This window comes from Erinaceus europaeus, chromosome 4, assembly GCF_950295315.1.
Source record: "Erinaceus europaeus chromosome 4, mEriEur2.1, whole genome shotgun sequence".
In the NCBI taxonomy this organism is placed as follows: domain Eukaryota; kingdom Metazoa; phylum Chordata; class Mammalia; order Eulipotyphla; family Erinaceidae; genus Erinaceus; species Erinaceus europaeus.
The window spans coordinates 3,000,061-3,023,264 of NC_080165.1; the positions used below are offsets into that span (position 1 = coordinate 3,000,061).

Genomic DNA, 23,204 nt, shown 5'->3' on the forward strand with positions numbered 1-23,204 from the left:
TCTTTTTTTTTTTTTTTTTTAAAGATTATTTATTTATTAGAAAGGTAGGAGGAGAGAGAAAGAACCAGACATCACTCTGGTACATGTGCTGTCAGGGATCGAACTCAGGACCTCATGCTTGGGAGTCCAATGCTTTATTCACTACACCACCTCCAGGACCATGAGACTTTCTTTTAATTTAATTTAATTTTGATTATCTGTATTCATTGGATAGAGACAGCCAGAAACTGAGAGGGTAGGGAGAGATAGATAGGTAGATAGATAGGTAGGTAGGTAGATAGATAGGTAGGTAGATAGATAGATAGATAGACAGACAGACAGACAGACAGATAGATGATAGATAGGTGATCCATAGATAGATAGTTAGATAGATAGGTAGACAGGTAGATAGATAGATAGATAGATAGATAGATAGACAGGTAGATAGATGATAGATGATCCATAGATAGATAGATAGACAGACAGACAGATAGGTAGGTAGGTAGGTAGGTAGGTAGAGACCTGCAGGCCTGGCTTACCACTCTCAAAGCTCTCCCCCTACAGGTGGGGACCAGGGGCTCGAACCCAGTTCCTTGAGCACTGCAACATGTGCACTCAACCAGGTGTGCCACCACCTGGTCCCAAGACCAGACTTTCTTTGCATTTCTTTGGCACATCATCCCCTTTCTAGTCAAACTCGCCAGTACCTCTTCATTGCCCCTCACATTAAATCGAACTTCTTTTATCTGATTTTTCTAGATTTGCTGTAATCCATCCCTGCCCCCCCCCCTTTTTAAACGCCATTATATGGGCAATGTTATGTCTTCCTTTCCAAACATTGACTTGGACATTTCTGGCTTTCTTTTGCAAGTGAGTCAGAAAGAGAAAGAGAGATGACTCCTCACCCGGCTGGTGCCACACCTCCACCGTTATGTTTTTGGAAGGACAGAAACATCAACACGGTAGCACTGGTCCCTGTATTAAGTGTATCATGCGGAATTTGCTGAATTCTCTCAGGTAAAGCTACGAGGGTTTGTTGCAATGCCAGGCTCACTTAAGTTGGGTTCCAGTGACTGCCCAGGAATCTAGCACATGTCTGGCAAGTACCTGAGTGAAGACATGGGACTGTAATAGTGTGCAGACAGGATGCCCCTGTCCTGTGGGCGCCTGCAAATACCCTTCCCACTGTCAGAGCTGGACTCAGGTGGGGTTGCTCTGGTAAACCTCGTCATCTGTCTGGGTTTCCACATCCACAGCGTCTGCTTCTCTTCAGCCACCTGAAGGGGGCCTATCAGCTTAGACTTCGGATGTTTGCTATAGATTCATTTTCCCTATGAAAAACATACGTAGTCCCATCACTTTTAGAAAGCATTCCTGAGTTGTTTGTTTCATTTCTGAATTGTGAAAATATATTTTAAAGCATGTGGATGTAATAAACGCTAGTTCTACACATATACTTTAAATGTCTTGTGTTAACTAGAGATAGTTCATTCATACACCTAATTTGATTTTGATTACATGGAAGGGTGGGGCTTGAGCGGTATATACTTATCTTTTACTAAACCAATATCAGTGTTAATTAAAACAAATGTGCCTGTTTCTTTCTTTGGGTATCTTTAAGATATGAGACTAAATCACTCATTTCAAAAGATACTGAGTATATTTCAGTTATATATGGAATTTGTAAAAATGTTTAATAAAAGGTCATGAATTAAAACAGAGAAATTAATGTCCGCAGGAGCAACCTGGGATACTTGAAATGATGGATACATGAATTCAGGCAGCATTCGGATTTGTGGAGGTTTAGAAAAGACAGTATCACTCCCCACCTGTGGGGGAAGGGCCACTTCACAAGCGGCGGAGCAGGTCTGCAGGTGTTCATCTTTCTCCCTCTCTATCTCCCCTCCTCTCTCAGATGCTCTCCATTCTATCCAATAAAAAAGAAACAATGGCCACCAGGAGCAGTGGATTCATAGAGCCGGCTCTGAGCCCCAGCGATATCTCTGGAGGGAAAATGAGCAAATAACGTGGAATGCTCAGTATCTCACTGCTCTTGTCCCTGAATCACCATGTAACTGCAATCTAGAAAACTCTGTGACTCTGATAGTAATAACTCATCACTGCCACTTAAAAATGGTTCTAATGACGTAATAATGATTAACATGATTATAAGATAACCGGTACAATTCCATATAAATCCCACCACCAGAATTTTGTATCCCATCCTTCCATTAGAAGCTTTTTTATTCTTTACCGCTCTGGAGTATGGAGGAAACTTAAAAAAAAATTATATGTGACTTAGCATTAATTTACAAAAGTATAAGATAACAAGGGTGTAACTCCCACAGTTCCCACCACCAGAGTTCCATGTCCCATCCCCTCCATTGGAAGCTTCCCTACTGTTTATCCCTCTGGGATTATGGACCCAAATACTTCATGGGGAGCAGAAGGTGGGGAGTCTGGCTTCTGTCATTGCTTGTCTGCTACCGCCTTTTTTAAATATACAATTGTATATGCAATCTTACTCTTTGCTTTCCAAAATTTTACTTGGGTTTTGCTGGCTGTCCTTTGTATCTACCTGACAGAATATTCCTACCCGCGTTCCACACCTACAGAACACTAGGCAAGAGCTACTACCTACTGTGGCTTACCAAGCTTTGTGCACTGAGTCCAATTAAATCAGATCAACTAACTACATTTAGTCTAACCTCAAGGCCAATTCGAAGAGGCCTTTTATTGTTTAATTATAGACTTAATTACATTCAATTGCCGGACTTGAGAAAAAGCATCCCCCTCACAGCACTTCAGTTTAATGAGGTTCCCGGAATAACGCCCATCAAAATATTTGATTCTCCTCTCCATATTCCTCAAGCTAGACGGAGATGTATTTGATAGAACAAGGAGAGAAGATGGGTGGAGGCCACTGAAAGACACACATTCAGGGCCTATATATAGGATGCTCTTCCCTTTGCAACAGCTTTGTTCGCCTGACTCCACACTGTGCTTTAAAAAAAAAAAAATCCTATGTTAATATTAGCAATAACGACATTTTGCATTTTAGAATTTATTCACTTTTCTGTATTTCAGTAGATTTCCTCGAAACTGATACTGAGTTTCACTGCAGACGACAGTCTACAACAAAAGGTGAAAGGATAGAAGTGCGTCTCAACGACAAAAACAGTTACCTGTGGTCACAGACATGTTAAAAGCTAAGTTCTGACTACTGAAATAATCCAACGTTAGTTTTCTTAACTTTGCAGGAGAAAAGTGTTGGGAGGGCAGCGCACTTTGGTACCTAAGTGAATCTGACTCCTCTGGCTGTCCCTGAGCAATCCAGGCTGCGGGGCTAGTGCTAGATGTTGTCTGCCTCCTGTCCTGTCTTGTCTCCCCTGCCTCTCTGCCTGAGGTGTCATTCACCGCGTGCACACCTGGAATATTCAGGTGCAGCAGGACTGCAAATTTCAAGTCAGCTTAGACTGAGGCTCAGCCCCAAGCACCACACACGTGGTGACCAGTTGATGCTCTTCATCTCATTTCTGCATTTATTTTTTAGATATTGGTTAAGAATTTGTAGAGCCTGAGATGGCACTGCTGTAGAACAGGTTGCCTTCTCTGTTCTCCAGTTCAGGTACAAGTTGGAAAGATGACTGGGTCAGAGTCAGTGAAAACCAACTCAGCTCAGTCAGACAGCCCGAGTCAATCCATCTTCCATTTGATTTGAACCCCGTTTGTGTCCCGAAGCACCTTAAATACGAACATTTGCTTAATTGCCATATTATATCAAGTGTTTCAAATATTTGTTACGGTTCACTGACCAGACATTCCTTTTCCCATGCAAATATTCTTCTGAGCCACATGTAGTTTAAGGCAAGAGTGAAAATGGATTTAACTGAAATGTTTGACAGGGTAGCACTTTGAAGACTGTCTTGTTACTCTGTAATAGAATAGAATCAAGTCAGTGGGAAAGAGGGAAAGGAGTGGTTTTCAAAGTTGTTGGTTAGTTTACTAAAATACGCCAAGGATCATGCCCCTTCTCCAATCTCTCCCTGTACGAAGATGTGTAAGAAAACGAAGAAAGAGGAGGGACAGACAGAATCCACCAATGACTGGAGACAGGATTTTCTTTACATTGTCTAATAGACTTGTTTATTATTTTAAGCTGGTAAAAAGAGTCTTATGATCTGTGTTGAAGAGTTATTTGTGCTTGATACATTGAAGACACTGTTCAAAAGCAGTTTGTCCTTATAAAAGGATGACCCCTGTAGTAAATCTTAGGCAAGGAGGGACAAATTCAACCAACAAAAAGCACATTTCGCCCCGAGTTCCCCATGATTTCTCCACATATAGCAAAAATAAAATAAAATAAAAATACACATCAGTCATTTATTGGAACATGCACATCTGTGAGCAGCGCACTTCAAGGCCACCCAGGAAACAAAAGGGAGTTATCAGCATTACCTAAATCAAAAAGAGAGGTGAATCACTCTGTTTTCATTGTCTTAAAAACACGGATAGGAGGAGCAATTAAAATAGCGTCCTAAGTAGTACTAGTGAATGTAGTTACAAAAGTATACAATATGGTTCAACTAATAGTGCTCTGACCAGCATAAACCACCAGTTTTGGTGAACTAGGCCCACGTCAACTTCTGAGAAAAAATGTTAGATTCAGATGCGGTAAAATCGCCTTTATTTTAGTACTGAATGCAAAACCCAAGTCAGGTGTGAAGATAGTGTTTAAAAGAAGTGGGTCTATTGAAGCAAGGAGGCCATTTCACTGTGCATTTTTCTAGTGTCTGAATTCTATTTCTGACTTTTGCTTTCTCTACCTTTCCTCCCCTGAGCACTAATTTATAAAAAAAAAAATGATTTCAAGGTGCAAGTTGTACATTCTTATCATTATACCACTTTTTCTCTTTCTGGAAGAGAATATTACAATCAGCACGACAACGTTAATTCACTTTCTTTTTTCTCTGCATATCTGTCTCACATACACATGTATCTCAAAATCAAAATGTTAACGGGGAAAAGATACCTACAAACAAGAGAGTGATGTCATCACACACTTCCCATTGTGCTGTGTCTTTCCCATCCCTTCTCCCCTTTCCCTGTAAAGAGCTGTAAAAAATTTAAGGCAGATGAGGTATATTGCTGAAGAAAAAGTTATTTTTGAAAAAAAATCCAAAAAAAACTTTTATTCTGCCCTTCTACTCAAGAAAGAAGACTCGACTATAAATCTAGAGCTAGAAAAAAGCAGGAAAGACACCATTTCCATGTACCAGACTATGTCTTCTACTTCTAGAATGGCTTTTTTTTTTTGTTAATTTAATTTTAATAGAAAAAATAAGCACCTTAAGCTATGAACAAGAAAACAACTTCATTAGTAGTGAGTCTAGAATCCAAACGGAATTAAGGACACTCACTCAGTCTCTTTCACTCATTCTCACAAAGGCCAATGCTACTGATTAGAATTGTAAAGTGCTACACTTAGTAAAAACAGTGTAGATAGACATCGCAGACACTGCAAAATAACCCTCAAGCACATTGTGTCATAGTTCCAAAAATATATTTACAGTCTATTACAAAGATTACAAATGGAAGTGTCTAGATGACTGTATTACGCTGATTAAAATTACTTTACAGATTATTTTTCTCAGGGACAAAAACACCTTAGTGAAATTAAAATGATTTTTTTCTAGTCAATTGGAAAAAAAATAAATTAAAATATCAGATAACACTGTACAGTGGTTTAAAAAGAAGAAAAAGGGGGTGTGGGTGGGGAGGGGCTTAGGAAGCAATCCATTTGAGTTTTCCTCTAGCCATCTTTGGTCCTAAATTTGGGAAAACACTTTATGCAGCACTGAGAATACCTGTTCTTTGTGATGCTTCACAAGTAAAATAGAAAAATAGAGTGCATTTTCAAGGTATTCAGAGCCCACGACAGAGAGATGTGTGTACAAAACAAGACAGTATAAATAAAATTTACAAGCTTTACAAAGGAGCATTTACAGAGTTTGTTTCTGTTGTTTGCTTGTGGATGCCCACATTAGCAAACAAGACCAATTATGATAGATCCCTGGGATCTTTCTCTAGGAAAATCATTATCAACAGCCCAATTCTCTTTGGAAGTACAACAGTTCCATTCTGGGGTAGTTCATGATTTTCATAACTTTTGAAAGAATTACTCACAATCATAAGTATACATTCCTGAAATATCTATAAAGACACATTTAATTATTGCTTATGAAATTCTAACACAGGAATCAAAGCATGTGGTTTGAATAAATAATGCTTAAAACAAAAGCCAGCTCCTTCAGCGCTTCCTCAAGTGGCCAAAAGCGTGAGTACGTTTCTCATATAAGTGTCCACAAACAGAACTTTCTTGAAAAACCACTGCAGAGGTTTTCTCTGCAGCAAATTGGTTTCTGAAAGGTGAAAATTACAAACCGGCCCTTTGATCATGCTCCAGAATCCTTTCAGAAGACTTCATTGTTTCCTCTTATATTTGGGCTGCATTAAACTGAACAGGATATAAAATATATGTCAACTATTTCTCCTAAAGTCCCCAATGTCAGACATTGAAAAAGTCTTAAGTGTGCTCAGATTAAATTTCAGCTAACACTGGACAGTTCTTGCTTTCAGAGACAGGCCTTCACCACCATTCCTCAGGTGAAGTGCCTCGTTTTCTGTTAATAGTCATAAACCTACCATTTCAGTTTGTATTAAATTCTGCCTAGTAAAATCACCCTATAAACAATCTGTTAAAAGTGCCTTATAATATTTATGGATCATTATTGCTTTTTTTTTTCATTGAAAAGATAGTATGTCTGATTAAAAAAAAAAAGTCTCTTTAAAAAATATCAGCGCTCTTGGCAACCTGCATTTTCTTGACTATCTGCCAATCAGCAAACAATATCAAAGCAGCACTGATTAAATAAAATGGCACAAAAAGGATACCAATGTTCTGACAATATATCTTCAACCATGCTATGTATTTTTTATTTTTTTTTTTTTTGCTTTTTGAGATTCTTTTAAAGGTACCCAGTGTAGTCATGTGTGGTAGATTAACACTAAAAAGGTCCAAAGCTATAAACAATTTTCTTAAACAAAGTCCTTATGAAGAATAAACAAAAAAATGACTTTGAAAAAAGAATAGTCTGAAACCACATATTTAAGGAAAATAGTTCATTGATTTTAACAATAAGATCATGATTTTATTTGACAAATATATTCTTTCTTAAATTCTTTATGTACATTTTAAAAAGTCTATAAGATAAAAAGGAGGTTAGAGAGCTCAAGGTGTTTGGGATGTTTTTTTTCAGGTAGTTCTTTGTTTATTATCACGGCTGCTGTGTTCCTGGCCACCAGTGGTGGATCCTAAATTCCCTTTTTTTTTTTTTTAAATAATATATTCTGGTGGCACTTAGGAGTTCAAGTCTAGAGGTGCTTCTTAAAACTCGTCTTCACTGTCGGAAGGGCCATCAACTGTCTTGTAGCAGCTTTCTGTCGTTCTGTGCACACACTGAAGGCCAGCACTATTCTCCTGCAGTTTGCAGTCCCCTGCGAGGGAGGCATACGCATCACACCTGGATTCCAGTTCCATGCAGATGAAGCATTTGTGCTCTCATAGTCTGAATGCTGCTTATGATCTTCTTCTGATGGCCAACCAGTGTGATCCCTAGACTCATCATGTCCCTGGAAAAGACAAATGCATTTATTCTCCCCATTAAACCAAGTGTTCGACGGACAGTAAGCTCTAATCCAGTCTATACTTCATCTGCTTATTTTAGGCAGGCAGGCCTTATCTTAGCGTTCCTGGTGATGACGTCCATAATCCAAGTTGAGGTTGAAGGACAGATGGGCCTTTTCTACTATAGAAAGGGAAGGACTCAGCTTCTCAATCCACTGTCTGTTATAATTAAAGTGACTTGAAACTTTATAAAAATAGTTGTCAGTCTTCAGATTATTAGTAACATAAAGTGAAGTGAGGAAATATTATTTGAAATGTTGTGTTCTTGAACCCAAGTGAAGTAAAAGACTTTTCACCAAGTGAAAGTCTTTTTTTTTTTTTTTTTTTTTTGCCTCCAAGGTTATTTTTGGGGCTCAGTGCCTGCATCATGAATCCACTGCTCCTAGAGGCCATTTTCCCAATTTTGTTGCCCTTGTTGTAGTTACTATTGTTGTTGTCATAGCTGTTGCTGTTGTTGTTGGACAGGACAGAGAGAAATGGAGAGAGGAGGGGAAGTCAGAGAGGAAGAGAGAAAGACAGACACCTGCAGACATGCTTCACCTCTTGTTAAGCGACTCCCCTGCAGGTGGGGAGCCGGGGGCTCAAAGTGGGATGTGTGCCATGTGTGCTTAACCCGCTGCATTACAGCCCAGCTCCCAAGTAGGAAAGTCTTAATTGCTAAACTATAACAAGTGTACAAGAAACTGGACTCCAGTAGACTGACAGTCATCATGAAGCACATGTCTCTACCGTGTCTAATTATCCTCCAGTTCTTAGCATAAGATTGTTGGTATATTTACTTGAGTTCAAGTTAATCATTTCCCCACACTTTAAAGGTATAGCTTGAATCTAACATAAGCTAATTTCATATCTTCGTATGTGTTTATCCCTTTCCTAATAGCCAGACAGACTGAGTTTAGGCTGTTATAAGGAACTGAAATATAATGGCAGCAGAGCACAACTGCACCTTATATTCTTGTTCTAATTAATAGGATTTTGGGATAAATTAGTTTTTCAGGGGCATAGATGGCTTTGGGTATGCAGGTATAAATATGCTCATTTTAACAGAAAACCATGCTTTAATTCATGTGCGTGACGTTTCCTGACCTACTTGGATTTAAAAGCTTCCGACTGTTGACAGTCTTCTCATAAGCACAGCAAGCCCATTTCTCACTGTACAGAAGTCAAAGACAACTAATAAAACCTTGGTAACTGATTCCTACTACCAACTGCACCCAGGAAGAGAAAAAACACTGACCACCGACTTATGTTCAGAAATATTAAGATGATTTCCCAAGTCCATGTAATCAGTGATGAGTGAACAAGAAAAAAAGATTTTTTTTTTACTTCCCATTTGTAGTCATCTCAAAAGTTGTTTTATCATATTATTCACTGGCACTTAAAAAAACTGAGCCAATGATTACACACTGTCCAAAATGGAAGGGAAAAGTTTAACTGTTAGCAACCGAGTGAAGTTCCCTTTGATCTCTACAAAAAGTGGTGATGAAACAAGATGTCCTAGTACATTTGGGAAGTGGGTATGTAACATTGCTATTTCCAATATCTGATAGAACTGTGATAAAACAAATTCTTCTCTATAGTTGGCAAAAAAAAAAAAAAAAAAAAAACCCCAGCAAATAGGAACTTAAAACATAGCAGTTAATGAGAAAAGTCTCACTGACTATTGTTCACACATGAATGAGCTGTGACATACTAATTCAGTCCCTTCTAGTAAACTGTTTAAATTCTATTTACAAAATTGTTGCTTATAGGATTAGAAATGATACTGTAAGTTCAAAGACCAAATTAGTAAAATGTCTGAGAGAGTAAGCACTCATTTAAAAGACACATTTCTCTCTTATTTTTCTGGCTTGTACCACATTCATATATAAAATACCTTAAAAACCCCAGAATGTTACTAAAAAATGATCGTCACATATAATTTTCAGAGGTTGATCTTACTCAATAGTCATCCGGGCCACTGACTCAAGGGAGTTGTAACCTGCTGCTGTGAAGTTATCTTTGTATCTTTCCATCTTAATAGCTTGTAGCCATTCTCCAACGGAACAAAAGGTAGTGAAGTCTGGAGTGTTTTGATCCAAAAGTGGGCTTATTGGTCTAGGTAGGAATGAAAAAAAAAGTCAATTTTTCTCATAGACTATACTAAAAAAACCATGATTTGTCCCATGTACAGATATAGGTAAAGAATAAAATTAAATATTTTATTCTATAAATTATTTAAATTAGTGATTTAATGATGGGTGACAAAATTCTAAGCCTTCAGGGGTATCATTTCACACTGCATCTGCCAACAAAGTTCTGTGCCCAACCCTACTTCTAAACCTCCAGGACTTGTAGTCCTCACAATGTCTGAGGAGAGCCCAGTTCCTTTCTTTCCCCCAGTACCTACTACCCCTTCACTCTACAAATCTCATGTCGAGAAATTGTGAGGATGTGATTGAGCTTGGCAGGGCTTGATCTGAGGGGACATCCATCCTGTCAGTCTCTCTCTCTACTGAGAGGTTGAAGGAGGAGAGATACAACCCCCCAAGGTTTGCCTCGTCTTATCAGACTCCCTGCCTCACAAAGCACCCTGCACTCCTGATACTATGGCCTGCTCCCTTATTATCTACATTATCATTGTTTTACCTGAAAGATCCCCACCCACTCCATTCCTTTGATCTATCTTCTTTCTACCCTCAAGACCCTCCCTGCCTCCAGGATATTATTAAACCTACCAGTTAAAACCCCCGCAACAGTTGCTAAGGAAGTTCCTACCTTTCCCAGCCCCTTTTGCCTTTCTCCGCCCCTTTCAAAACCATGTCAAGCCATTTCTGTTTCTGACTTGCCACTTCTGGGTCCGACTCTTAAAAGCCTTGGCTCTCTGATCAATAAAGAATCAAATCGCCTCACCACCAGGAGCTCTGTTCCTGGGTCATCTCTCTCACATCGCTGAGTGAGTAGCAGCCCAGGCTGTCTCCGCTCATGTTCTCTCCAACCCAGAGAGTACGCATCCAAGAAGAGGCACCCCCACGCTAACCCGGCAATCTCACAGAGGACCAAAGTCTCCTGTATAGCCCTCTCCCACCTCTTATTTCACTTAGCATAATAATCAAAATCTAAATCAGCATCTAAATTGACGCCCATAAAGACAGAGATGTTAACAAGCATCTAACATATAAATGTCCAATAATCATAAACTCGGAAATTCACATCTTACTTAGATGTGATGACTATCAGATCATGTTTTCAGTGTATTCTTAAATAACACACACATAGCCAGCTGTATTTGTCACCGTTAAATAGCTGCTCATTTACATCTCCAAAATTGACTGGGCAGCAAGGAGGCAGGGATGACCGACTCACCAGTTCAGGCCACCTGGGTGTTACTGAGAACACAGTCAGTGTCCTGCACTGCAGGCAGACAGACCAGCGAGCGAGCATCTGTGAGTGAGAGCACCAGCCTCCACATGGGCCTGACCAGGGCCTGACCAGAGCATCAAGTGTACTGGCTGCTAGGGCTGAATCACCACCAACATGCATTACAATGGAGAAAGTCCAGTTGGCAAGAATGAACCCCAGTGTTTCACACTCTCTTTAATCATGTATTGAATTACTTGTTATTAACTTCAGCGTCTCACAAGCACTTTATTAAATGACTCAGTGAAAAACATTTCAAGTAGATCATATGGAAAAAGCTAAGGCACTAGTAATGAAAACCCACAGAAAAACTTAATAGTTTGAAAAATGAAATGCCATCTAATGACAAAAGCCCAGCTTAAGAAGTTTTCTAAAAGGAGTCGGGCTGTAGCACAGCGGGTTAAACACACGTGGAGCAAAGTGCAAGGAATGGTGTAAGGATCCCAGTTCGAGCCCCCGGCTCTCCACCTGCAGGGGAGTCACTTCACAGGCGGTGAAGCAGGTCTGCAGGTGTCTGTCTTTCTCTCTCCCTCTCTGTCTTCCCCTCTTCTCTCCATTTCTCTCTGTCCTATCCAACAACAACAACATCAATAACCACAGTAATAACTAAAACAGTAAAAAAAAAAAAAAGGGCAACAAAAGGGAATAAATAGATAAATATTTTTTAAAAAGGGGGGGGAGTTTTCCAAAAGATAGCTAGTGATACTTTTAAAATTTAACTAAAAAATAATAAACTTAAACTTTAGAAACAAGAAAACAGACAATGCTAAATAGGTCTCTTTACACACTACGGCAAACCATTTGAAAAGAAAACTTCTATAAGCAAAATCCATTTACTGTGTTTATAATGTAACACAAATATCGATTTATACATGGGGGGGGAAGCGGAGCGGAAAACAGGTATATCTGAACTGATCCCACATGTAATCTCCTTAGGTATTTCTTACCTACTACACGTGCCCAGGGGGGTCTTCAGACTATTTGGGTTTCGTATCATTTTGTCTAGAATTCCAACTATCTGTTCAAACTTTGGCCTTTCAGCACGGTCCTTCTGCCAGCAATCCAGCATCAGCTGGTGGAGACCAGCAGGGCAGTCCATGGGTGCAGGTAGCCGATAGCCTTCTTCTATAGCTTTAATAACCTAGTAGCCAGGAGAAGAAGAATTAAAAAAAAAAGGTCAACAGTAGACAGAGAGGTTCATTTATAAGACAACGGATTGCACAGTGGGCAAAATAGTTCAGACAGGTAAGAGTGAAGCAGACTGGTCTTTTTTTTTTCTTTTTTTTTTGGTATTTTTCCTTTTTAAAAAAATTTAATTTCTTTTGTTTTAAGGAGAGAAACACAGAGAGTGAGAAACAGAGAGAAAGAGCAGAGCCCTGTTCAGCTCTGGCTGACGGTGGTGCTGGGGACTGAATTTGGGAATTTAGAGCCTCAGGCATGGAAGTCTTCTGTAGAACCATTATACTGTCTCTTCAGTTCCCAAAAGACTTTTTTCTTTCTTTTTCAAAAAAATATTTATTTGTTTATTTCCTTTTGTTGCCCTTGTTTTATTGTTGTAGTTATTATTATTGTTGTTGATGTGTCATTGTTGGATAGGACAGAGAGAAATGGAGAGAGGAGGGGAAGACAGAGAGGGGGAGAGAAAGACAGACACCTGCAGACCTGCTTCACTGCCTGTGAAGTGACTCCCCTGCAGGTGGGGAGCCGGGGGCTCGAACTGGGATCCTTACACCAGTCCTTGCACTTTGCGCCACGTGCGCTTAACCCGCTGCACTATCGCCTGACTCCACCTGACTTCTCTAAAACATCCAAGCATGTACATTAAGCATGCTATCAAGGGGTGCATGAAGTGTAGGGTATGATGGTATTTGCTAGTTAATCCAGCAACAGGGCACAGTAATTAAGTTCCCTCTGGGTGCAACAGATGGAAACTCATTTAATGTCACCCTACAGGTTTCCAGGAGATGATATGTTACGGAACTATTTCAGTTCTGTGTCACTGTTTGTGTATGTGTTTGTCCTTAAATTTGAAATTTCTTCAAGTAGAGAAATGAGGCTTGCATTACCTAGGAGGAACCTAAAAACTGGCTGGTTTTGAGAACTCCAGTGACTTTTTAAACCAGGTAGCAAGGATGGGAATTACTGTGGTAGGACATGCTCTCAAGCACAGCACTATTTCAGTACTGTGAAGTCTAAAGGCTGATGAAGTATTTTTATAACGTGTGTCAGGACCGGTCTCTGCTCCTTGGGTGTTTGCACTTTCCATGTCTGAGTCCCATGACTACAAACTGGCTGGTCGGGATTCCAGGCAGGCGTGGCAGTGAAGGAGGATCACACCCGGAAATTGGGGAAGGCGCTAAATCACCGTTTCCCGGCACAGAATGCTGACCATCAGTTAAATGATGCGGATTACTTAGAACAGGCTTTCTTTAATATCTTGGCATGCGGGAGACTGAGTAACTGCATAGCATTTGGAAATAATTCATCGGGGGAAAATGCAGACAGACAGCCAGGCTTTTTTGATGATTTCTGCCTTATTATGTATAGACATCCAATTCGCTAAAAATGTTTGGTTTCAAAAGCTGGGCAATTAATTTGGTTTATTTCTTTGTTCACAGACTGCTACTCGTTCCATGTCATGATGGATCACTGAATAAGATTATGTCACCGAAGGTTTCTGATTGAATTTAAATAAATTCTACTACTTAAATACATAGTATGTAATACAACACAAAGTAGTAGACTTCAAGTTAAATAAGTCAAATATTTAAAGAGATTTAATAGATGATTTACATAGTGATTTGTATTAGTAGAAACATAATTTGCTTTATGGTAAAAGCTGTGATACAGTAAATCCCCTAGCTAGTTGTAAAAAAAAAAAAATCTTTATCAGCATCAACAAATAAGTTAATCTAACTAACAGACCCTACTTCCATTAGTTTTTGAAATCATGATGAAAAAGTCTCCTGAACATTTTGTATGTGTCCATAGGGAGTCTATTTTGTTTTTATTTATAGAGAAAGAAAAGATAATCTTACACGTTAAAATTTGTTACAGAATAGCAAAACCGAGAAGACACCATAAACAAGAAGGGCTGACAAAACACTGAAATGATCTTCATGGCATCCCACAAAACCTTTTCTTGCTAATTGGTGTGGTAGCATTGGAAAAATTCGGAAAATGTCTCAAAGAGAAGTAACTGTTTTCAAAGAAAGCAAGGTCAGGAGCAGGTAGAAAGCTGACCTTAAGAGGTGGTAATTAACATAATATTTGTAGGGGAATGTTTCCTTCAGATGTGCGCTGCCATTCAAGAAGAAGGCATTAAAATGTAAAAGGTTGCAAGATGCAAGCAATCAAGTAGCTAACATCAACAGTTTTCTGAGAAAATGCATAAAAGTCCACATTTTTTGAAGAAAATCCTGGATGTGCAAATTAGTGAAGTTTAAAAAGTAAGTAGATATACTTAATTACGGTACACTTTGACTTTGAAAATGTCAGTCTAATTCTCTCCCAAATTCTCGGTTGTATATTCACTCTATAAGGATCTAGACATCTCCATATGATAGTCTCCATTGGCATCTCACATTATATTTAAAACGAAATCTATTAATGTTGCCCAAACCTTTAATATTTCAAGGAATGGTATGCCCATTATCACACTGCCCACTACTAACAAATAAAGCTTTTCACATCAGGACTCAAATGTAGAATTCTCATAGTTCCCTGAATCAAAGGGCCCAGTGAAATATGCCCAGTGATTTCATTCTGTTTCATTCAAGATTCTCCAGTTTTGAACAGAATGCATTCTTTTTAAAATACGTTTATTTATTTATTTTCCCTTTTATTGTTGTTGTAGTTATTATTGTTGTTGTTGATGTCCTTACTGTTGGGTAGGACAGAGAGAAATGGAGAGAGGAGGCGAGACAGAGAGGGAGAGAGAAAGAGAGACACCTGCTTCACCGCCTGTGAAGCGACTCCCCTGCAGGTGAGGAGCCGGGGCTCGAACTGGGATCCCTACAGCGGCCCTTGCCCTTCGTGCCAAGTGTGCTTAAGCTTAACTCGCTCTGCGACCCCCTAGAATGCATTCTTAACTCTTTGTGTCAATGAACACAGTACCAGCTCTTGCTTCACAAAGTGTCAATGGGCCCCTGCAGTTCTATACAAATCCTAAAGGAAGCTGACAATTCCCTATTACAGCACAGAGACAGAATGCTGCACAAAAGGAAACTTCTAGTTCTCAAAGACAAGATGATTTCTAGACTAGGTCAAGGCACTGCTGTAAAGCAGAGTGTTTAGAGTAGAAGGCATTTCAGACTAGGTATGAATTTAGAAATGCAAGGCTCTACCACCATGCCAGAGATAATTGGGGGGGGGTGCTCTGTTTTTTGCAAAGCAGACTGGCATATTTCTGAGTATAAACTTGGCAAATACACTGAACAAGCGGGATCATAAAGACACACACTAGATATAGAAGTTCCGCCCATTTTTAGATAATTAGCTGCATTATGTTTGGACATATAAAAGGTACTTTCTGCAAACAGGTAAACATTCTTGGGTACTCATGTAGAATAGCTAAACCTCATTTCTTAAAACATTTGTGTGTGCGTGTGGTTAGCAGAACTTGTTTGGATCTTCCAGGCCAGATATTGTTGTGGTGTTCTAATAAAAGTAAGGGAAGAAAAAAATATTCAGGAGGGATTTTAATTCTAGATCATTCCCAGAGGACTAGCCAGTGACAAGAGTAAGTCCTGTTTTGAAAACCACTGGGGATACAACAGGCAGTATTTCTTTGGAAATTATATACATATATATTTCCTCCTAATTACAAAGTTGTGTCTAATTAAAAACCCACTCATAAGTCAGTGATGATTTTTAAGAGGTAAAAATGAAACCTGCTGGGTCAGCAAGACAGCTCCCCTAGACATGCCATTAGCCAGGTTTGAGTCAGACCTCAGTCACATTGAGGGAAACTTCAGTGTTGTGGTGACTTTCTCTTTCTCCCTCTGTGTCTGTCTCTGTCTTTCTATCTGAAATAGTCAGCTCAGAGCAGTGAAGCCCTAGTAATAACACGAGGAAATAAAAAAAAAAAGATCAAGTAAGCGTAGATATTTTCCCAACTTTTATTGCCTTGTCCAGAGTGCAGCAGTACCCTGTGAATAAATTTAGTGTGGACCGGTGGTGGCGCATGGGGTTAAGCGCACATGGTACGAAGTGCAAGATCCCGCGCAGGGATCCTGGTTCAAGCCCTAGGCTCCCCATCTATAGTGGGAGGGCTTCACAGGCGGTGAAGCAGGTCTGCAGCTGTCTATCCTTCTGTCCCCCTCTCTGACCTCTGTCTCCCCTCTCTCAATTTCTCTCTCTCCTATCAAAAAAAGAAGAAATTTAGTTACATGAATTATATATTTTCAAAGTTTTTAATACATTACTTCACAAAATTATCTTTACGGAAGCTTAATTTTGTATCACGCCTATGAGGACTTCTAGTAAAATTCATAGTTACCATACTTGAATGTCACAGAACTGACAGATGCTGAACTGTAAGGAGCCAAAACCTAGTCGTTTGCTGTTAAAATTGAGGACAGGCATCTGGAGCAAATTCTCAACATTTATTCATCTGAAACAACTTATTATCATATCAACATTTTTCTTAAATAAAAGACTGTTTTTATTTAAGATACAATGCATGCACACAGACTGTCAAGCATGGGTTGCTGGACAGTGCTGGGCATCCCTGCTGAGAACCCTCCTGGGCTGAGTGATCTCGGCTTCTGACTAGCACCAGTGCAGACGGTGAGGGCAGGGCAGACTAGTACATGGCGTCCTAGGGACACGGAGGTGAATCACTGTGATGAAGCCATTAATTCAGCAGATATTAAGCGTGCACATTAACTATACAGCTTAAAGCACTCACTAGCACAGAGATGCTATATCTTAGTTGTTTGCCAGCTCTGAGTAGTTTAAAAGGATGTACACATTGATAAAGTGTGTGTTTGCACACCTAAGAAACAGATGAAATAATTATATTGGGGGCCAGATGGAGGTGCACCTGGTTAGAGCTCACATCACAGGGCACAAGGACCCGGGTTCAAGCCCCTGGTCCCCACTTGCAAGAGGAAAACTTCATGAGTAGGGGAAACAGAGCTGCAGGTGTCTCTCTCTTCTCAATTTCTCTCTGTCTCTATCCAACAACAAATAAATAAAAATATTATAAAAAAATACATCATTTTGTTCAGCCCTGTAAGTGAAAAACCTATATAATGAGAAATTTCATAGTTGGGAGTAAACATTTTAATGAGATCAAGTCAAATTTAATCAAAAGTGAGTTGCCTATCCTATGGTTTTGTCAATGTTTCCTTTTTATAAATGAAAAAATTAAAAAAAAAAGAAATAGGCAACGAGTTTACTAAGAAAAGCACTCTGGCTCTAAAACCTATTAGTTTATGTGTATAAAACATACTTTGCTCAAAGTAAAAGACTCTGGGTTAGGGGGTGGTGGGTAGGGTTCAGGTCCTGGAACATGATGGCAGAGGAGGACCTAGTGGGGGCTGAATTGTTCTGTGAAAAACTGGGAAATGTTATGCATGTACAAATATTTTATTTTACTGTCAAATGTAAATCATTAAGCCTCCAATAAAGAAATTAAAACAAACAAACAAAAAGTGAGTTGCTAACAAAATATAAGTATTTTCCACTTTGGTAACATTTTTTACATTTATTTATTTTCCCTTTTGTTGCCCTTGTTTTATTTTTAATTGTTATTATAGTTATTATTATTATTATTATTGATGTCGTTATTGTTGGATAGGACAGAGAGAAATGGAGAGAGGCGGGGAAGACAGAGAGGGGAAGAGAAAGACAGACACCGGCAGACCTGCTTCACCGCCTGTGAAGGGACTCCCCTGCAGGTGGGGAGCCAGGGTCTCAAAACATGATCCTTACGCCAGTCCTTGTGCTGCTGCACTACCGCCCGACTCCCTTTCGGTAACATTTTTATGTCTAGTTTTATTTCTACACATACAGTTTTTTTCTTTGAAAGGCAATTCATGGGAAGGGCTAAACATCCACACACTTTTCAGATGAGTGATAGCAAGGTGCGAGAGACACCTATCCTCAGTTTTAATAATCAAAAAGCAAGTTCTGGCTGCTTATAATGCAGCACGACTCAAGCGTGTTCTGTAACACCCAAACACCGGCAAACAGAGTGTTGCCTCTAGTGTAAAGTCGGTGGAGTGTGGACCCCGTGGGTGCGGCCCTAGCCAGGGAAGCGTGCCTCTTGCCCCCAGTTTCGCTGCCTTGCCCAGGGTGCAAGCAGACCCACTCCGGACCTTCAGAGCGACCGCAGAAGGCTCACTTCATCCAAGTTTAGGAACTTGCTCACAGACACAGATCTTGTTTTCATGATGTCTTCTGAAAGGCCTTTTTAAAATCTAAAGAATTTGATACTTTCTGAAATGTCCTGAAAATTTCCTAGCAATTAAATGTATTCACCATAAAGTGAATTGATTCACTGAATGCTTTGATATAGGCTATTAAAAGTGATATCTGATGAAAGGGATGTTCTCAGAAAACTACAATATATCCATGTTTATGCAGAATTTCCATAAACAAAAGAGGATTTACAAGATTCTTGTTTCTCCATATATACCTATCAGAGACTAAAGAAAAAAATATAAATTTTTTTCCAGTATGAAAATCATTATTTTAATCTGTCAAACGTTTTCAACAATTGATACTGAAAATGAAATGTATAACTGCTCAAGTAGAAGTTTAAAAAATATAAATATGAAATAATGGCTAGTCCCCCACAAGGAGAATACTAATATCAATTTCAGTATAAAACAAAAAAAAATGTCTAAATGATCTTACTACTATAAAACCTTGTTAGCAAATTTGTCATAAATTTAAATTCTCAAAATAAAAAATGATGGCATCCAATATTTTAAATGACTATAGACAAAATTTCCACTTCATCTATAATTAGCTGTTGATACACAAACTACATATCTATGAAATTTTATTAAAAAATAGAGGCAAAACATAGGGTAGTACACAAATTTAAATTGGAGATAGATTTTTCATCATATTTGCTTATCATTTGTTTTTGGAATTTATGTGAACTCTGACATTTAAAGCTTCTTATATTCCTGTCAATCCCTTTATGTTTGACTCTGGTACAGAAGGAAGGTGTCAAAAGAAAGCAAACTCCACCAAGTGTCTAGGGAATGTAAATATTTCTCTTCCTCTGCCCCAAGGATTTGTTTGCCCAGATTTTGACAGTCCATGAAATCTTGGACACTGAGACCTGTCAAACATGAAAAACTTTGCCTCTGTCAAACAGACTCATCATGTAGACTTTTATATTTGAAAAAGAAAAAAAAAAAAAACAAATAAAAAAGTTTCGTGTCATCTCTCAATTCAAAATGCCAAGAAGGACTTAAACCGATTTAAAAACTTCATCTCTTCAATCTGTAAACTTTTCAGTTAATGCAGCTATTTCTAGGAAACAACAACCGTGAATTATCTTAGCAACAAACAGCCTGATTTAAAATATCTAAAACCAAGTCACAGCGTTTAAGAAGTCCAGGCATGAATGATTCTAAAATCAATACAAAGACACTCATATCACATAACGATGTTCACAATCTCTCTTTGAAAAAAAAAATAAACAAACAAAACAAAACACCTCTCCATTTTCACTTCACTCCACTTGTGGTACTGTCTTTGTCCATAGTTCCTCAATAACTGACTACCAAGCCAATATGATAATGGTAATTACCTTACTACATCCTTTCCAAACTCATTTAAAAAAATCCTTGTTTCTTATATTCCACCTATAAGTTAGATATTTCTGATATTATTATTATTATTATTATTATTATTATTATTTTTGGTCACCAAAGCAAAGACTTCTGAGGAAGGAGAGGAAGGGAGATGGTGGGGGGACACTGGGTTGCAGGACTGTGGTAATGACCTACATTGGGGGGAGTAAGTTTTGCAGACGACCATCATGGGGAGATGAGAAACTTTACCCATGGCAACACTACCCATGGCAACAACCGCTCGTTGCACTGTAAACTATCAACCCCCCTTTAAAATAATAGGGATAAAATAATAATAATAACCACCCTAGTTAAGGGGCTGGATAATGACACACCTGGTTGAGAGCACATGAAACAATACACAAGGACGTGGGTTCGAATCTCTAGTCCCCATACTGGCAGGGGGTAAGCTTTGAGAATGGTGAAGCAGGGCTGCAGGTCTGTCTCTCTCTCTTCCTCTCTCTCTCTCTCTCTCTTCCTCTCTATCCCCTCCTATCCTTTTGATTTCTGGCTGTCTCCATTCAATAAATAAATAAGGATAATAGAAAAAATTTTCAAAATCCCAGTTCAGCTAACTTTGGTCCCGATTCAATTGCCATTGTAAAGCATCAGCGGCAGGCAGGCCTCCATGACTGGAGAGCGTGGCCACTTCCTGGGCCCCATGTGCTTCTGGGAAGATTCTGATTCTCCTCTTTCCAGTTTGCTGCTTTAGGAACATCCTCTCATCAGCTATGCATAGATGCCATTTCCAGAATCCTATTTAAGATCCGGGCTATTTATACTTTACTCACAGTCTTATCAATGAAGACTGTATGAATTAGTCAGTATTTTAAAGCTCCTGACCTAGAAATATGTCTGTTTGCTAAAGCTGAAGCAAATGCAGGTCTTGTTGACCTCTGGTGCTCTAGAGCATTATGCACACGGGGTGATGTCAGGCATAGATGCCCCGCATCTTCCTATCTCAAGAGGAACAGGAGTCATGCAGGGCACACCTTTGTGATAACAGGAATCACCTTGCATAAGTACTTGTTAAAGGGACTCTAACACATTCTCCTGGGAAACGTCAACGTTGACTATAAGATCTAGATTAGCTAATAAAATCAAAACGAATAAATGCCAATAGTTCAGACACAATTTTTGGACCATGAACAGGGCATAAGCATCAAGATGAAAGGATGAACACTGGTCCCTCACCCTTCTGAAAATGACTTTTTTAAATTTTGTGAAGGATGTTTTTACTCATATGATCTTTCAAAGACATCTCTGTAAGCATTAATACCTATTATCTGTATTAAAAAGAAAATATCCTTTGTAGCCCTCTTATATCCAGATAGTTTAAATTTAGAAAAAAAAAAAGAGGGAGTCAGGCAGTAGCACAGCGGGGTAAGTGCACATGCCACAAAGTGCAAGAAGCAGCCTAAGGATCCAGGTTCAAGCCTCTGGCTCCCTACCTGCAGGGGAGTCACTTCACAAGCAAAAAGCAGGTTTGCAGGTGTCTGTGTTTCTCTCCCCCTCTCTGTCTTCCCCTCCTCTTTCCATTTCTCTCTGTCCCATCCAACAATGACGACATCAGTTAAAAAAACAAGGGCAACAAAAGGGAATATATATATATATGAAAAAGTGGGACCGGGCAGTGGTGCACATAGTATGAAGCAAGGACTGGCATAAGGATCATGGTTCGAGCGCCCAGTTCCCCACCTGCATTAGGGGGTCACTTCACAAGCGGTGAAGCAGGTCTGTAGGTGTCTCTCTTTCCCTCTCTCTACCTTCCCCATCTCTCTCAATTTATCTCTGCCCCATCCAATACAATGGAAAAACTGGCCTCCAGGAGCAGTGAATTCATAGCGTAGGCACCAAGCCCCCAAAATAACCCTGGAGACAAAAAAAAAAAAAGTAAACCCTACAAAATGAAGCACTTTGAGCCACTAATTTATGGTAGCCAATGGGATAACTTATGATGAAAATGATGGTAAACTAAACTACTATATATTTAAAGCAGCATAGAGCTTCTTCTTAATAAGCCGTCTCTTACACCTTTCAGTAACAGATCTTAAAACATTCAACTCTTGTTGAAATAATGTAACACCTACATCTTGATTCGACATGTCCCAGTAAGGCCGTTCTCCATATGACATAACTTCCCACATCACTATTCCGTAACTCCAGACATCGCTGGCTGACGTAAACTTCCGGTACTGGATGGCTTCAGGTGCTGTCCATCTGACTGGGATCTTTCCACCCTGTGACAAACAGAAACCGGCATTTTAAACACATGCAAGAACGTATAAATTGTTTTTAGAAGCACCATAAAGTTATAGGGAACCATTTGGTGGGCAAGGCAGCAAACATCTGGTTTCTCTCCATTTTACATTTTTCTAAGTGTTTTTAAAGTTACTAATTGGTTTTTATACCATCACAGCACCTTTTCAGGACTTAAGTGGTCTTAGGGCAAACGTCTTCAGAAAAAAAAACGATGACACTTTAGAGAAAGGAACCATTAAATTAAAATGAAAGAAAAGCATTCAATGAAATCTTTGAAATAGTTTCCTTTTTTTTTTTTTTTGCTAATCTCATCCTTGATGCTGGTAGGTTACCCTAGTAGTAGTGTGCACCTTCCCATATTGAAGGACCTGAATTCAATCCTGGAACCACACAGAGTGTGGGTACAGACAGCACTGAGGGAGCCCCAGGAGACGGGAAGGGCCTCTCTCTCCTCTGCCTCTCTTTCTCCCTTTCCCTTTCCCTCTCTCTCTTCCCCTCCCCCCTTCCTCTTTCTTTCACTCTTCTCATTCTCTGAATAAAAATAAAAGACAAAAGAATTGTGCCTGGGAGCTGATCACAGAGAAAGAGCATATATTCAGAAGACCCCGAGAGCTGCTTAAAAAGTCATTATGGGGGGGGGGGGGGGTCGGGCAGTAGCTCAGAGGGTTAAGGGCAGATGGCGCAAAGCACAAGGACCGGCCTAAGCATCCGGGTTCCCCAGCCCCGGCTCCCCACCTGCAGGGAGTCGCTTCACAAGCGGTGAAGCAGGTCTGCAGGTGTCTGTCTTTCTCTCCCCCTCTCTCTGTCTTCCTCTCCTCTCTCCATTTCTCTCTGTCCTATCCTATCCAACGACAATGCCAGTAACAGTAACTACAACAATAAAACAACAAAAGCAACAAAAGGGAATAGATAAATAAATAAATATTAAAAAAATCATCATGGGATGGCCCCGGTGTTGGCTCACCTGTAGAGCGTACATGCTACAAGGTGCGAGGACC

At 39.5% G+C, this 23,204-nt stretch overlaps 1 protein-coding gene across 4 annotated transcripts in view; it reads right to left on the reverse strand.

Annotated features, from left to right (window-relative positions):
- Positions 1–4,097: 4,097 nt before the first annotated feature.
- The window catches only part of EPHA7 (EPH receptor A7), a 234,920-nt gene continuing 215,813 nt past the window's right edge, over positions 4,098–23,204 (reverse strand). For all 4 annotated transcript variants that reach the window (XM_060188665.1, XM_060188664.1, XM_060188663.1 and 1 more), the window contains exons 14-17: positions 22,035–22,184; positions 12,073–12,266; positions 9,668–9,823; positions 4,098–7,671 (exon numbers count right to left, since the gene is read on the reverse strand). In XM_060188665.1, coding sequence (XP_060044648.1) covers positions 7,557–7,671; positions 9,668–9,823; positions 12,073–12,266; positions 22,035–22,184 — 615 coding nt within the window. In that variant the 3' untranslated portion in view covers positions 4,098–7,556. The remainder of the gene's footprint in view (positions 7,672–9,667; positions 9,824–12,072; positions 12,267–22,034; positions 22,185–23,204) is intronic.